The sequence below is a fragment of the Megalops cyprinoides genome, chromosome 8 (genome assembly GCF_013368585.1).
Source record: "Megalops cyprinoides isolate fMegCyp1 chromosome 8, fMegCyp1.pri, whole genome shotgun sequence".
Taxonomy (NCBI): domain Eukaryota; kingdom Metazoa; phylum Chordata; class Actinopteri; order Elopiformes; family Megalopidae; genus Megalops; species Megalops cyprinoides.
In genome coordinates, this window is record NC_050590.1 from 7,695,633 (window position 1) to 7,713,115 (window position 17,483).

Here is a 17,483-nt window from a genome sequence, read left to right on the forward strand (position 1 = left end):
ACTGTAGGTCTTTACCCAATGTAGATTGACTCTCTTTTCGCTATAACCTGGCTCAGTGTAGTTCGACTCTGAGTCTTTTCCTGGTGTGGTCTGAACCCAGTATGGGGGGATACAGAGGCTCGTATAGCACCTGAGGGGTGTAGCAGTTTGGGGACCTGGGGGCACCATCAGGTGGTTCTGGGTTTGAGTCCCACGCAGGATCTGGCTGTGTTTCTGACCCTAGATTGTTTCAGGAAAAGTCCAGTGGAATAAATGAGGCAGCCCGTCCAAAAGGCACGATAAGAATCAAACCGCATGCTCATCTGCATTGCAGATGAGTACAGGTATAAGCCAGTCTATGGGTGGAATCAGACAGACAGATGTTGGTGTGAGGGCTGTGTCTATGGCACCTGCCTCCCCCCCACCCCCGTCTGTGCTGCCCTGGACCCCACCTGCCCTCTCTGCTTGCACAGCTTGTCCTCACACCTAGCCAGCAGGACCAGCACAAAAGGGTCATTACTGCATCTGAGGGTAATACCTCATGAATTATTTATTCATTGATTTTTTTTTTTTTTTTCAAAAGTGCGGCCGCCTTTTTGTTGCAGTTTTTTCATCTTTAATGCAAAAAAGCACGTACGGGCCACAGTTCAGAGAAACAGAGGGCTGACCCCTGTACATGTGCAGGAATAATAAAGAGGCTCCTAATGAGATTGACAACAACAGCCTGTCTGCTACAGGAATAATGTTTGCCATTGTAATGCCAGCTAGCCATATTATTATTAATGCACCGAGAGCACTCATTCTATGGGCATTGCTGAACAGCCACTCTTGGTGATAATGGCATGAAACCTCTTGAAGTAACGTAATCCTTTGCCCCAGTGACCGTGTGGGAGGAAGATTACTGTGGAAACAGGAAAACTAAAGCTGGGCTCTGAAGAGAAGGATAGACAGGTGGTTGTATGTACACCTCTTTTGGACTCCTGCTGGAGCAGACGATTTTTCTTTTGCATTTTTGATTAAAACAATCCTGGTTAATTTCAATTTTTAATGTATGTGTGTGTGTGTGTGTGTGTGCGTGTGCGCGCGTGCACGCATGTGTGTGTGTGTGTTAGTTGTGTGCACGCATGTGCATTAAGCTTTCTGGGCCACTGTTCTGCCTTTCTGTGGGTCCCGCTCTCAGGGAACCAGTTTGGGTATCACTCTGGCGGACAGTGTCCAGTTCAAGTCAGCTCCAGTCCCTGCTTGTCCCACTTTTCCATCCAGCAAAGACATTTTCATACCTGACAAGGCCTACCACAGAGTGTCACGGGGAGAGCCCACAAGCATAACCTTTCCCTATATTTCCTCCTTCTGCCACCCTTAATTTTCCACCAGTAGGTTGATTCTGCTCAGTCGATGCTTTTTTTCTTTGGTCGGTTCTTATCAGAATAAGTTCTTTCTATGAGACAAACACTGCGTTAAGAACTGGCCCAAAGTCATTTGAAGCCAAAAGCCTCATTTCAATTCACTATGAAGTGACTTCATCTCGTTAAAAAATGAGAACAGAAGTACGAGACATTGCTGCGGAGGTCTTTGGAGATCCCTTTGAGCCTCGTATGGATTCAGAAAAGTATTCTTTGATCTTAATATTATTCATCAATCATGGATGTGCTCTGAATCAATCAGAAATCAATATGAAAGGGCGGATCACCTCCTACACGATTGTGCTTTAAGTTCTTCAAATAATTAGAATTCCTGGAGGGATGCCGTGCTCATTTCTGTGGCTTTACAGATCCAGAGGTTCGAGGGATGTTAAGGTGATTTATTTCCTTATTATAAGGTGCTGAGTCTTGATTGTGGACATGTACTTCGTGATAAACACCCTTTTAAAAGAAGCCTCTTGTTTTTGCTAAGGCTTGTTACCTAAGGTGACTTACAAGGTTGGAAAGCTCTGCAGATTTATCTCACAGACTTACATTGTGAATAGAAGAGACTCAACCTTAAACTCCTATAAAGGGTTTATCTACCTGCCAACACACTCCAGCATCCACCCATCTGCAGCGTCATAACCCCCTGCTTATGTTGTCCACACGCTACACGTTAATTGAGAATGCTGTGTCAGTGTCCCCCTGTGTTGGTAGATTAATCATTCCATTACAGAAATGAACATGAATTTAACCTCTGTCTCCCTAGATGAACTGGTACTTAGGGGAAGTGAAGGGTGCATTGATTTTCTTTCACTCATGAATTAACGATACATACATCCCAGTGCAGTGGGAATAGGTTATTCTGTTACAGTGAGTGTGCTTCCCCGTTGCACACACACATACACATACGCTTGCCTGCACACGCACACACACTAACATGCGTATGCACACATGCATACGCACGCACGCACATGCACACGCATACGTACATGTGCTAGCACACACACACACACACACACACACACACACACACACACACACACTCACAAAAATGCACAGACGCAGCATGCAGGGCCAAATTCCATCTTTAGAGCGTTTCAGCACCTTGCACAGAAGCGGGCTGTCTCTGTAACAGAGATTGCTGATGTGGGATGGCTTCACGGCAGGTGTTGTCAGTTATTAGGTCCTCTCGTTGCCCGGTGATTTTGCCGGTTCATCAGGAACGCACTTACAGGGGACAGCGGCTGTCAACGGCACATTTCAATACCTAACAAACCCGCCCTGCCTCGCTGTTGCACTCTCTCTCTCCCTTTCTCTTTCTCTCCCTTTCTCTCTCTCCAGAGTCAGCGCGTAGTTCATCAACAAGTTTCTCGCGGAGAGTGATCCGCCAGCTCTCCTCAAATTAATACGGCTCTTGTATGCCATTCATATGCCCTTCATGGCAATCTGTGGATGCTGGAATTTTGCATGCATCACATCTGTCACCAACGGATCTATTCATCATATGTGTGCACTCCTCAGCTGCCAGGCACCTAATGAAATACCCTGACAGTTTAAAATATCGACCTGCCCAAGTCTTATGTCACTGTCACGCCGCAACTCTGTTGGCAGCCAAGTCTGAGCAGCGCTGCTCTTTTTCAATCCATATCCCTTTGCTTCGGGGGTGCACAACTCCTAGAGGGCAGCAAACTGTTTGCTGGTACGTGTTGCCAGCCAATTCCCTGGTGTCTTCTTTGGGTTAATTACTTCATTGATCTGGATGTATCTGATATTGTCCCAACGCTAAAACGTTTAAGAAGGAGCGTCAAGAACAATAGGTGAGAGAGTATCTGAAATAATCTGCTGTCATAAATGTCAGCGGTAAAAAAGGAATCAAATTGTTACCTCATTTCCATAGTTATGATTTGATGTTGGAGCAAAATAACTTCCATCCTCTGAGGACTAAAGAAAGAAATTGTGATTATGGGACATTGTTTTAGAAGACAGGGCTAATCTCTTTGGGCTAGGGCTCTAAATACAGTATTAGATACCAGCACCGACTGGAAAGCAAAATACATGCTGGACCAATCTTCCAGATGTGCTATCAGTAACTCTTTCGCTCTCGGTATATCAGGTCCCTAGGGGACTTTAACAGTAACTCTGTCTCTTATGGGTGTATCTGTGGTGGCAGTGTAGCATAGCGCTTAAGGAGCAGGACTTGTAACTGAAAGGTTGCCGGTTTGATTCCCCATGGAGGCACTGCTGCTGTACCCTTGGGCAAGGTACTTAACCCACAATTGACTCAATAAATATCCAGCTGTATAAATGGATAACACTATAAAAACCTGTATTTGTATCTGGATAAGAGCATCTGCTAAAATGTCAATAATGTAACTGCCAATAATATATATATATATATATATATATTTATATATATACTAGGGGGGCGATCACAGTAATTCTGTCTCCAGGGTGATCTGACATTGTCTTTCTCTCCACAGAAGGACATGGAGCCTGGGTGTGTCTCCTCCTGTACCCTGGTGGTGTTGTCCATCCTGGGGTTCACTTCCAGGACATGGGGCCTCAACCCAGATGATCCCAACGTGTGCAGCCACTGGGAGAGGTAAGCAGCATTCTGTCACTAAATCCAAGAATACAATAGTGCTGCTCTGTGAAAACTCGCTGTGTACACCTGTATACCCCCCCCGGATATAGATGGGAATGTCGTGTAGCTTTTTATTTTTATTACTCTTGTGGGTAACAGCCGAGCTTCATTTTGGGAGCTGAACCCGGTCCCTTTCCTCAGGTTTGTCAACAATGCGTCAGCCACACCCGGAGAACAGCCTGAAAGCTCACCCCTCTGCCTCCATTGGTTGACTGTCATGTGAACATCTGCAACTTGTGATACAGGAGAGGATTTAGGATTATGACCCCATGCTGAGTGCAGACGTTTAAGGGGGGAGTCTGTCCCAGAATGCACTGTCCTGATCTCCCCAGGCAGGAGAAGAAAGGAGGTGGTTGGGCGGGTGGGTTGGGGGGGGGGGGGGGCAGTCAGGGGTGTACACAAGCCGAATATAAAAGCGCTGCCTGATCAGTGTGCACACACCTTAATCACTCACAGCAACCAGGCAACCATGCCCCCAAAAACACTGTCTCCAGGGTGAAGCAGGAGTAGTTACCTTTCCGTCATGCAAAGGGGAGGAATTCAGTGCGGGCAGATATATTGCATCGAATACCATCCTGCTGGAAGTACTGAAGAATCTCCAAACTGATGTATACAATAGTTTGTTTTATTATTCATAATACCAGTAAGTTGTGGATTATGCTTCCTTAACCACATGTGTGTAAGGAAGATATTGAAAATGTTACCCGGGCATAATTCAACTTCCCCTCTTGTGTAGTTTTACTGGAGGGTATGTCCTAGTGTTACTGTGGGGTGTGTTGCATTGCATGTAAGAACAGTATTGAAGCAAGTGCGTGCTAGTAATGACGGCACTGTGGGAACACACATGTTAGATTGTGGTCAGTTGTATCCTGTGTGTACCATCATTCATACTTTATTAGATGCGCTTCATTCTCCTTCCTTGTTAGTTGTTCTGAATAAGTGCATCTGTTGAATGACAAAAAGTGAGTGCAAAAGAGTAATTGTTATTGGCAAATATCACAGATGGTGTTAACTTCACAGAGAATCTTAACAATACAGCTCTGATTGATTACTTCTGACAGACTAACTCAAAATTAATTCAGTCATCCAGTATCAGGATATGACAGTATTCTGCATGTCGCCATTGCCATTCATTTCCATTTCCTTTGCTGTGAAGTGTTTTCTGTAGTGACAAAAAGGCATTTTAATGACACTTGATTGTCTCGCTTGATGCTGCATTTGACAAAAAACCCCAGAAAACTGTATGAGTTGGTTTCCTAAGTAACCATTGACACAGCAAAGAGGCTTCATACGCAGGAAAATCAGTGCATAATGTGAGAGGGTGCATTGTTTCTCTGCCAGTGATAAATCTCTGTGTGAAATACCTCTATTATTCACAGGTAAATCTGTTTCAGACAGGAGGTTGTTCCCAGCCTGTGTTCTCCCTCCTGTAACGGTAGCCATCTTGGGCTTTGCTCGGTGTGTGTGTTCTGAAGTTAATCCCCTGTCCCCTTTATTTTCAGCTACGCTGTGACTGTCCAGGAATCCTATGCGCACCCTTTCGATCAGATCTACTACACCAGGTGCACCGACATCCTCAACTGGTTCAAATGCACCAGGCACAGGTGGGCACAACTCCATATCACAACGTGACCTCCTTGACCTCTCCAGCAATCCAGTATGCGAGCAAACAGGTTCTAAATGTGTTGACCGTGACGACAGGTGGCGTGGTCAGCAAAGACCATGCTGTGTTCGTCACAGGCAAGCTTTGTTTTACTGTGTAGGTGTTATCCATTCTTATATGATCTATTTTAATGTCTACCTAACGCTTGAAAAAGCAGTGGGCGTGCAGTAGTTTGCTTTGAATCAGAGCCACACGTGGTGGCACTTCCCTCCTCTGTACCATAACGAGAAGCTTTCCTCAAACACATGCGTATTACCACAAGCCAAGGTGGGTTCCAACACAGAAAATCTATAGTTGTCTTTATTGGCTTGTACTGGGGTGGGCAGACAGAGGAATTTGCAGTTGTCTGGTTCATATGGTCATTTGACTGTCGGACGACTCTGCATCGGTTTTAACTGCTGCATTAAGGTTTATTGTCGACACTTCAGCTAAAAGCCGAGCGTATGGTGAGTCATTGCCTGGAAATGGGAGATGAAACACAGTGTGTCCTTCACTGAAGTGAGAAACTGCTGTTTTACTTACTAATTTTTAGTTTAGGTTTTTTTTTTTTTTTTAATTCTCCCCCTGTTTTAAAATGGAACATAAATGCTGCGTGATTTTAAAGCAGGGTTTGGGAGTTAGGAAACAGGAGTTGATGGCAGTTATCAGCAGGATAGGCCCTGCTTGTTTATCTCCACGCTGTGCTCTGTGAGGTGTAATCCCAGATGTGTTGGGGGTACATTACATCACAGCACATTACATTCATTTAGCAGGCACTCTTATCTAGAGCGACTTCCAGCACAACAGAACAGAAGTGTACCCATTCATCTTTAAATGAGCAATAGTCTCAGACCAGACTAACAACACATCCCAGACCAGTGAGTGTGAGCATAACACCATTCAAACTCTAACACAAGTTAACTTGTGCAACCTGACTAGACAAGGGAAGCAGACTATACTACCATACATCCCAGTCAGAAGATCAAAAAACACATTACGATACTGCATGTAAAATAAACAGCAAGTACTAGAGGTAGCAGGTGTTAGGGGGCGGGGACTGAGGTAGAACTGAGATGCAGTCTGAAGAGGTGGGTCTGCAGTCTGTGTCAGAAGATGGCCAGTGATTCCACTGTCCTGACCCTGGTGGAAAGTTCATTCCACCTCTGAGGAAGCAGTACAGACAGGGATCTGTGTCTGAGAAGAACAACTCTATACCTGTACCTGTATGCTGTACCTGAGAGGAGGTACAGGGGCACAGTGATGTAGGGCAGGGTGGGCGGGGCATGCTGTGATGTACCTGGGGCGCCAAGAGTGTGGCAATGAGGAGTAGATCACTCTGCAGTCTACAAGGACACAACAGGTGAACGCCTCTCCTTCCTGCACCTGTGTTTCAGGATCAGCTATAAGACGGCGTACAGGCGAGGAGTGAGGACCATGTACAGACGACGCTCGCAGTGTTGCCCTGGTTACTTTGAGAGCGGAGACCTCTGTGTCCGTGAGTGCCCGCCCCCCCCCCCCCCCTTCTCACTCCCCCTCTCTCGTTGCAGTCCCAGGTCATTATCACAGGAGTTAGAACCCCAGTGAAATGCAATGAAAAACCCATCTTGTCGTTTCATAGTTGTCTAGAATAAATAATGTCTTTTCATGTTATGGACCTCCGCCCCCAACCCGCCTCCCCACCCCAAACAAAAACTCTCCACATCCTGTAAGTCCACATAAAGCAGTGCTGTTTTCAATATGATAAACATTTATGTAGCAGAAAGCTGTTATATTTTCTAATGTATTTTCTAATCAGTCGGGTCACTTCCAGTTCAGTGCGCACACACACACACACACACACACACAGGCAAACACACACACACACACTCAGGCAAACACACACACACACACACACACACACAGACACACACACACAAAACAAACATCCTAAACAAACGCATTGACACATTCACAAGGCTTTAATGCATGTGGAGCCCTTTTATTAATTCATCGACGATGGCTTTTATTTGCAATTCTCCCCAGTGTTGGAGCTGTCCCCATCCCAGTCCAGCCCATTAATCAGCCGCCTGAGCGTCAGTGCGGGGTGGACCTGCTACCGTGTCCCTCATTGTTGTGTTTAATCATAAATGATCGAATCCCTTCACGCCCGGCCTCCGGGAACAGACTGCGCCAGTTATTTAACAATGCTCTCAAATATTGTTCCAAAAGGTCCATTCTCACGGCCGCTTGAGGGAGCGCAGTAGCGACGCTCCCTTTGCAAAGCCTCATGGGAGCTCTAAAATGCGTAAATAGTCAGTTACTTCAGCAAGCGTCTTTGCCCGTTCTTTTGCCACCGCAATGATTACATGAGAGGAAATGAGATGACTGCAAGCAAATGAAATGTGTAATTCCGCTAATTGCAATGTGACACTGTTTGTTAGTGACACAGCTCTAGGCTTTCACTCCCTCTTATCTAGTGTGCGTGTGTGTGTGTGTGTGTGTGTGTGTGTGTGTGTGTGTGTGTGTGTGTGTGTCTTTGTGTGTGCGTGATGATAACTCTTTCCCCATATCCTAAAGCCCTGTGTATGGAAGTGTGTGTGTCTTTCTGTTTGTTTATGTGTGCATGTTTTTCCATGCGAGTGCGTGCAGGCATGCATGTGATTGCATATGTATCTATTTCTATGTACATGTGGGCGTGTGCATATGTGTGTATGTATACTCGTGTGTGCAAGTGTATGTGTACACATGTGTGCATGTGTGTGTCTGGGTGTGTGTGTGTGCTCCTTCACTGTCTGTCTGTACTTCATGGATTGGAGCTTTAGCACATGTTTACCTTTCTTACAGTACTCTGTGAGCCTATGTGGTCATGAAAGAATTCCTTGATGTGGTAGTGCTGTAAGTGATTTAGTGTGGCAGTAACTCACTCTCTCTCTTTACTGGTGCTGCAGTCTGGTCTGTCTGTGGCTCGGCTAGAGCTGTTTAATTGAACTTATATAACAGAGAGAGCAATGAATGCCCTTTGGGACCAGGTTATAGACTCTGGTTACATTACAATAGTCATAAAAATCACACCAGGATTCAATAACATTAAAAAACTGAAGCAATGGAAGTTTTAGGCAATAGGCTGATAACAAATTTGATTTGTCGTTTTTTACGGGTCCATTAAATATGATTGATTTTTTTTTTTTTTTTTTTTACTTACTTTAAATCAGAATTGATTTTTTTTATGCCTTTTTATTGAACAAACAGTTCAGAGTAGTGGTGCTACTATAACAAACATTTTAACAAGGAAAATACATAGAAATGAATTAAAACAGAAATAATCTGGTCTCTTCATTTATTTATTGTTTATGTATACTATGTTGTGTGTGCACACACACACACACCCCCACACACACTCTTGCACAGACTCACACACACAATAGGTTTTGAAATGACAGATCCTGCTGTCCTAATTTGTTTTAAAGAAAGAAACTGTCCACTCCAGATAGTAAATTCTAAAAGACAAATCAGAGCCCTGCTTGAAAGTAAAAGAATTCTACCATTCTTGCTAGAGGCAATGTTGAGATGCACGTTGTGTTTTCATACGTCCTCAGGCCATAAACTACTGTGTTAAAAGATCCTGGAGAGCCGTCTCATCCCTGAAGTGTTTTGCAAACAAACGGCCTCTCCGACTTTATTGTGAAAATCCGTCCCTGACCATGATGTAGGAGGCCAGTCATCCAATTCTCTGTGTGTGCTTTCTTATAAGATAAGTGCCGCGGACAGGTCTTTTGTTGTGCAATTCTCTAAGTACAGGGTAATTGAAAGGTTCATGTCGGATGGGATATGGAGGAAAACAGGTTCTAATTTCTTCCCCCCCCCCCCCCCCCCCCTTCTATTAAAAAGCACGATTTTACAGGGATTCTTGGGTCTTAAGGATATTCTCCAAAAAATATTGACATATATCTCAATTATAAAGAAATAAACATGTAGATGGCCTTTTTTAAGCTGATTGATAACTGTTTGTTAATTCCATCTGAGCACAAGTGAGTGAGTCTAAACCAGGTAACTAAATTGTTTACCCCTGCAGTTGGAAAGCAGTCAGAGTTTTCTGTAGCCTTCTTAAAAAGGAACTGTTTAATATCACGTCAACAATGGACTGTATTCCATTTAACAGCATCAACCAGTAAACAGGCTGTGAAATCACTCAGTGTGGCAATGCAATCAGAGCTCGCTGGGTCAGTTCTTTATTAGCGACATATATTTCACCGATGAATAAACAGGAAATATAATAAGAAAAATGTGTCAGATAAGATTAACACCAAACCTCTAATTAGAGGACCCAAGTGAGCACAAGTTAAATCAGCTAGACTATTTCTGTTGCCATGAGACAAAAATGTCATTAAAAAAAGAGCCATGCAACCCAACACATTTTATATGCAATTGAAAGGGACCTTATTAGGATCTTTTAAAGGGGAGCAAGGGTTCTGTTTACAGTGTTATTGTTCTCAGTTAAAACATCTTTTCAGTTTACCCATCCCGTCAAGACCTGCTGCAGCCTGAATTTTGGGGCTCACTCCATCCCTGCCCTGCACACATCTTGCAACCCCTGTCCATGCGGTATATGGGGGCGGCATAGTAGCATAGTGGCTAGGGAGACTCGTGACCGAAAGGTTGCCGGTTCGATTCCCCACGGAGGCACTGCTGCTGTACCCTTGGTACCAAGGTGCTTAACCCACAATTGCCTCAGTAAATATCCAGCTGTATAAATGGATAACATTGTAAAAAAAAACTGTAACCAATGTCAGCTGCTCTGGATAAGATGATGATGTATAATGTAATAGTGCCAATAGTGTGTTTGTGTGTATGGGTGGGTGTTGGAGTGTCTCCCCTTTGCCCAGTGGAGGTTTGGAGCAGATCAATGTCTGACGAGGGGTGCGGAATAGATGCAATATTGACAGGGGTCTCAAAAGAGGAGAAGACGCCAATCAATAATTAATTCATCACCTTGCCGTGTAAGCCCTGAGGTATGAACTGGGTGAGCGGCCATGCTGTGAAAGGCCTTAACCCACAGCACCAGAGTCCCACACACCCCGCCTCCCAGTGTTTTGAGGAGGCAGACTACACCGTGCTGCCTGCTGGAGCACGTCCTGTATGTCCCCGGGGACGAGCCCTGAGGCGGAGGTATGCTGAGGGAGGAAGTGGGGCTATTATAGCTGGAGGAGTACCTCTGTGCACCCCCCCCCCCCCCCATACCGGTTTCTGCACAGTGCTCATTTCGTCCTAATCCCACTCCTCTTACTGCATGGATTAAGAGATTTGTACCGCCAGCAATGTTTAGCATGCAGGGACAAAAAGGAGGGATTAAAGGTGTGTTTTTGTAGTTAGTACCTATAAATCTTTTCTTGGTCCCAGTTGAACTACCTGTTACCTTTTTTTTTCCTCTCAAACACTTTTACAAGCCTATTTTCGTTCACCCTGTGTGAGGTGGTGAGAAAGCATAGGATTCCTTTTAATAATTGAATCCCAAAAACCATATGCTGATAAAAATAACTGATATGCAGTGTGTGTGTGTGTGTGTGTGTGTGTATGTGTGCATGCATGTAAATTTAAGTGTGCGTGTGTGTGGGAGTGTCACACTGGATTGGTCAAATCCATGGGAAAATAGCGCCAGTCTTGCTAGCTATAATTTTCTAAAAGCAATAGAGAAACGCCAGGATCCAGCGCGTGTTGTCTACATGGGACAGAACTACAAGTCCTCATGTCACGCTCCTCTCCACCACAGAAATCTGGGAGGGGGTTTTTCATTATAAAAACACTCCTAGAGTGAAGGAGCATTAATGAGGAGCTGCCATTGATTCATGCCTGAGAATTAGCTGGAAATATTTAATAAACCTCCTCGCAGAAATCCACAGTAGATTTTTAGAGCTGAGTTCTAATGATGAGGAAGATGATGAGACTTTTTAAAAAGGATTTTAAGCCTTTGATTTTCTTTCCCCCCCCACCCCCCTCCTCTGCTTTGTTGCCACGTTTTTTTTTTTTTAACGCTTCAAAGAACAAGGTTTTGAAACAAATCCACAGAGTGACGGACTGAATCACAGGGAGAAAGAGGAACCATGTTTGATTGGCGATTTGAGCAGCTCGCTGGTAATTGGTTCTGACCCCTTTAGACAGTCAGCAAGAAGCTTCTCCAGTACGTGCACACGGTTGTGACAAATGCCGAATGTCTCCAACCGGTCTGTGAGGGCTCTCGGTTTTGAAGCCTGCGTGCTTCGGGCTGTCTCTTCATTTTGGGAACCGCTCTTCAAGTCCCAGCCAGGACACAAAGCACAGTGCTGTGTGCCAGTCCTCTACAGTCTGTTGAAATCTGCCACGCACACAGTGTTTCTGAGCCTTTTCCCTTTGGCCGGTCACTCCTCCAACAGGAACAAGACAAAGGGAGGGAGTCTGATTGGACGTAACTGCTGCATTTTTTAAAAGATGCAATTGAGTTGTGATTAGAAAGGATTGCAGTTTGGCCACTCCATGGAGGGGATATTCAACGGCATTAATGCCAAACGACTATCACCAATTAGCTCTGTCATTGTCTCCTCTGATAACACCTCAGTGTAATGAATTAGATTATCCTTTTATCTAGATGAAAGGCTCCCCTTTCAGAGCAAAAAATTCACAGATAAGTTATTAATTAAAGCGAGAGGACTTAACGACTGGATTTCAATTAAAATGCAAACCCAGTGTTCTATTTTTATTTCACCTACCTAGTTTGGTTCTCAGGAGCCATGTACCTTTTTATCACCCTCCCTACCTCCCCACCCCTTCCATTTCATAACTCAATTTCCATTTTGTAACAGATGTAGCAAATTAGCATTTTCTTGCTCCCTCTGATCAGAAACTGCTGATTGAACCTAAAATAATCATCTTATCCTGCCATCATTGAATTAAGATTTTATTCCCCCTGTCTTTGAATACCCCGCACAATGCCATTGATTTCAAGTAGCCCGGCTGTCATCTACCTCAGCACAAATTGCCATATTATTTGATTTTTTTTTTTTAGCTACGGGAAGAAGAGTCTGACTGAGATTTTCTATGAAATCCTTGCTGCATTATAGGACTAAGTCCCTGGTTTAACATTTTGCTTTCAGAGCATTTTGATGATTAGCTCTGTCCTTTCAGGGTTTTGGGACACCCCCCCCCTCCCCACCTCTCCACCCCCCACCCTCCATGCTCCACCCCTACACTAGTCCGTGCTGTCCCGGTTGGAGGCTGATTGAGTGTTAATCAATCCCAGCCCTGGCCTGGCCCCAGGGGCTCTTGCAGACCCAGATCCCAGCTGTCCCTCTCCCTGCTGGCTCAAGTTTCCTGTCAGCATGGGCTCGCTGTCCAGGGGAAATCGGTTCATCTCAACCACGACCCCAGGGCCACGTCACATTGCCACACCGCCTCTCCCACCTGTGTGCCACCTCTGCCCATTCGCAACCTCTCTGGCACTGATCAGAGAGAACAGGACTGGGGCTTCCACCCACACAGTCTGACCTCTGTTGCACTGCATCGATCCGTCACAATGGAAGTGCCTTTATTTTGTCATAAAAGAACAAAGAAAAAGTGATGGAGAAAAGAAAAGGTTATCCTTGATGAATGGAATGAGCTCCATATACGCATGTCCACATATAATTCCATGCTGTTGCCTCTGTTCTGGAGACATTACAAGCAGGGCGACATTTTCGCAGTACGTCCGAGGCGTGTGAATACCACACGTTGTGGTGTTTAGGCGGACTCGCCGAGCGCACACAAAGCAAACAGCCCTCGCCAGGCCGATTCATCCTCGCTCGATACGTCCGGTCTGACACTCTCAGCGGTTTATTTTCTTGTTGTGTTTCCTCCCTCTCAAGGTGCCTTTCAAAAAAAAAAAAACCCACGGGGGTTGCATCAGGAAGTCGCGGTGTGTTATTCTCCCATGGTGCTGAAGGACCTTGCATAATTTTCTGGAAAGTCTCCCTTCCCCTCCTGTCTCTCTCCTCTCCTGTCCATAGGAATAGAAGGACACCACTGATACCAATCAAAGCAGATAGTTCCCGCCGCACAGCTCCGGCTGTTCCCAGCCAGAGATAAGACACTGCCTCCTTTAACCCTGTTGGTTGGGTGACCTTGGTTATCACAGTGTAATTCATACCAGCGGCTCATTTTTTTTCCCCCCTTCGTATCCCTTCTCCATCCAAAAAAAAAAAAAAAAAAAAAAAAGAAAAGAAAAGCTGGCAAAGTGGCAAAGCTCGATGTGGGTCACTTTATTACCCGCACGAATCAGACCTCAAACCGAGCAGAAAGCCCTGCCAGGAATGCTAATATCCACCCAATCAATGGGTCACCGTGTGGCTCAATAATAATGATGGAGAAAACAGCACGCTTAGTAAACACGGTGATACATTGGACTATTACATTAAACCATCATCATGACAAAGCATTGGCTGGTCAAACTGGGGTTTACAACCTGTTTTTTTTTTTTTTTTTTTGTACCAAAATATCGAATCGCTTGAGTTGTCGTTTGTGCCTGGAAACAGTTCAATATGATGAACTTATATGTTGACCAGAGGCTCAGGCCTTAGGAATGATACAGTGCTGCGTCTTAATGCTTTGATGCTCTGTGCTCACTGTGAATACTGTGGGAGGATAATGCATCTCCTTTACTAAAGTGTGTGTGATTTAGGGAATAATGGTGACACCCCTCTCCCTCAGTGATGTGTATGTAAAAGTGTGTCTGCATCATACACACCAGCCTGTGTGTGTGTGTGTGTGTGTGTGTGTGTAAGCAGGCATGTTGACTCCGCACTTCTCTCTGGTTATGTTGCTGTTATCTCTGTACAGGAGTGTGTGTGTGAGTGTGTGTGTGTGTGTATGTGTGTGTATGTGTGTGTGCGTGCGTGCACGCATACGTGTGTGTGATTGGAACAATGGCATCTCTATACTACTCTTGCACATAGGCATGTGTGTGTGGGTGTGTGTGATGGTGACTCTCTCCCACCCTCCCTCAGCTCTGTGTGCATTGGAGTGTGTGGGTGTGTGACGGTGACTCTCTCTCTCTCTCTCCCTCAGCTCTTTGCACAGAGGAGTGTGCTCATGGCCGCTGTGTGTCACCTGATACCTGCCAGTGTGAGCCGGGCTGGGGAGGCCTGGACTGCTCCAGTGGTGAGTCTCTTTCATTAGCTGATGGCGTTATTCACTAATGAACATGGGCTACGCTGCTGGCACTACATGAGATTGCATTAGCACATTTAAAACCCTTCCTTCACTTTCTTTTGAATACTTACTGGCGCTCATGGTCATTCAGAAACAGCCACGGACATCTATTACCTGTTATTTTTACTGTTAAACAATATGGAGCACTACATTGCACGATACTCTATGTCTAGCTCAGCTTGTCGGGCAGCTGTCATAAGAGATTAAGAATGCTTATAAGTAATCATGATTGTGATTATGGAATTCTGAGTACACCTGAGTAAGTCATTATGAATGTTTACGTAAGACCCGTAATGTAACGTTTATATAAAATACATACATTTTCTACCCACAGTTTACTTAATGAATTGTTTTGTAGTTATTTCCTTCTCCTTCCCATAAAGTAGAGTTGATAAGCCTTGACAGACTAACAGCAGGTGCTGGCGTCTAAGGGCCTGACCGCAGTGGTCTTCATCATTATTAGTCTGGTGTCTTTGATTTGTGCGGTGGGAGTTTTCACCAGGGAGCTGAAACAAACAGTCCACTGACCCCACCCACCCCCCCTCCGAGACCCCTCTGTTTACTCGCATTTATTACTGCTCTGGGACAAAGGGGGAGAAGCTCAGGGAGGTCAGGCAAATCTGTGCAGCAATGAGCTGAGAGGAAAGGTACTGTGGGGAGAGCAGACTTGGAGAGAGTGGGAGTATTGACCAGCCATTAATATTACTGTGAGTGTAGTGAGATGAGGTGAGGACTGGAGGGCCGGAAAACAGAGGCTTTCTCTCTCAGGTCAGGAGAGGTGCAGTGACCTCCCCTTCCTCCCCCCCCTCCCTCCACCTCCCTCCACCTCTACCAACACTTCATCTTCCCAAACTTTGTCATGTCTGTTCTCTGCAGTACTTTCCCGCCACACAGCAGAGCCTGCAGGTGATGCATCTCCATCCATTTTTAAATTTGCTGAAAAAGATTTGTTGTTCCAGCTCTTGTGTCTGAAGCAGCAGAAGCTTGTTTTTCTACATTGACGGGTTGTTTTTTTTTCCCCGTGTTTTTATTAATTAAAAGAGCCGCTTCTCGATTTGTATGTTTGCGCCGCAGCAGCGACCGTTTATTCCTGGTCTCCGTCGCGCGAGATCAAAGCGGCTCACAGCGCGACGTCGGTGCAGCTGTGTGCCGGTCCGCAGTGCCTGTGGAAGGAGGCCCCCCCCACGATGAGGGTCTCCATGCTGGAGACCAAGGCCTGTGGCGAGAGCGTCCCTAGGGGGTACCGGCTCCACACTGTGTTTATTTGGCGTCATCACACAAATGACCATGCAGGTGCTCCGCTAATTCCCCAAATTAAAAAGGACCTGATGATTGAAACAGAGACATTATTCATAAGACTTTTTTTTAATATAATTCCAGACTGGGCAGAGATCCAGTATTTTTCATTTATGAGCTTTCATCTGTAAAAATGAGGAACGAGTGCCAATTTTTATATTAAATCTGCCCCCGTTTCTGTCTTATAAATGGTGCATCGTGTGTTTTTTTTTTTTTCCCCCTCTCACTCTAAATTTTACTTTCTCCCTGTGCTGATGGTAATCGTGGCTTTAGTGTACCCGCTAAGTGGATTTAGTCATTATGCTTTGTTGGGTACTGGTGCTTGACAGGGACATAAATACCCATCACCTAAGTAGAGTCCTGTTGGTTATGGTGTTTAAACTACTTTGTTCAAAAGCAGAAACGTTCAGAAAGCAGAAACTGAAGAGTTCAGGTAAAAGCTCACAGAAGTGGAGCACTGGTTGTGCAGCAAATCATATGTGTTTCAGCATACTTCGTTTTGATTCAGTTCTGATTCATACAGTGGCCCTTTAAGATAGGGGAACAGAATGTTATGTAATGCTAGTCCAAGTTTCAGTTTAAAGCGATGGCCTTTTGGTGGAGATTTGGATCTGGATCACAGGGGTGTGACAGTATTTTTGGAGCAGTGCTCACCAGGAGCTTATAATTTGGGTCATGAGAGAGAGAGAGAGAGAGAGAGAGAGAGAGAGAGAGGAGGGGAACAGTTGAGAGGGAGCATTCAGCAAGTGGAAAGTGAAAGAGAGGAGAAAGAGTGCACAGAGTGGGAAATGGAGACTGAAAATGTAGAGTGTCGTGTGAAGCATTGAGAGAAGTGTGTTGCACAGTATTGCAGCGTTTAGTGTGTGTAGTGGAACGATGGTATGTGCTTGTGCTTATGATGCTTGACTGAACTGTGCATGCACTCTCTGGTCTGGGAGCGTTGTTAGCCAGGTCTGACACTGTTGCTCATATAGCATGGATAGATACACTTCTGTTCTCTTGTGCTGGAAGTTACTCTGGATAAGAGCATCTGCTAGGTGAATGTAATGAAATATAATGCGACATAATGTAATGTAATGGTATGTGGTGTAGTGGTTTAGAGACGTCAGCTTGCCATCAGCTGGCTGCAGTCTGCTGTTGTAACCTTTAGCTAATTAACTGGAATTGCTTCAGTAAGCATCCATCCTTTTACATATAAAGTGTAAGCTGCGCAGGTTGTCCTCTGTACAGGCCTCTGCCCCAGCAAGTGAAGAATGTAATTTAACAGTACTGGAGAGTGAAGGGCAGAAGTGTGGAATGGGAAACTGAGGCAGGGGTGCATGGA

At 45.1% G+C, this 17,483-nt stretch overlaps 1 protein-coding gene across 1 annotated transcript in view; it reads left to right on the forward strand.

Moving 5' to 3' along the window:
* megf11 (multiple EGF-like-domains 11) overlaps positions 1 to 17,483 on the forward strand; it is a 93,639-nt gene that overhangs the window by 22,896 nt on the left and 53,260 nt on the right. The window contains exons 2-5 of the mRNA XM_036534608.1: positions 3,866 to 3,987; positions 5,532 to 5,633; positions 7,066 to 7,166; positions 14,720 to 14,812. Of these exons, the coding sequence (XP_036390501.1) occupies positions 3,872 to 3,987; positions 5,532 to 5,633; positions 7,066 to 7,166; positions 14,720 to 14,812 (412 nt within the window). The 5' untranslated portion in view covers positions 3,866 to 3,871. The remainder of the gene's footprint in view (positions 1 to 3,865; positions 3,988 to 5,531; positions 5,634 to 7,065; positions 7,167 to 14,719; positions 14,813 to 17,483) is intronic.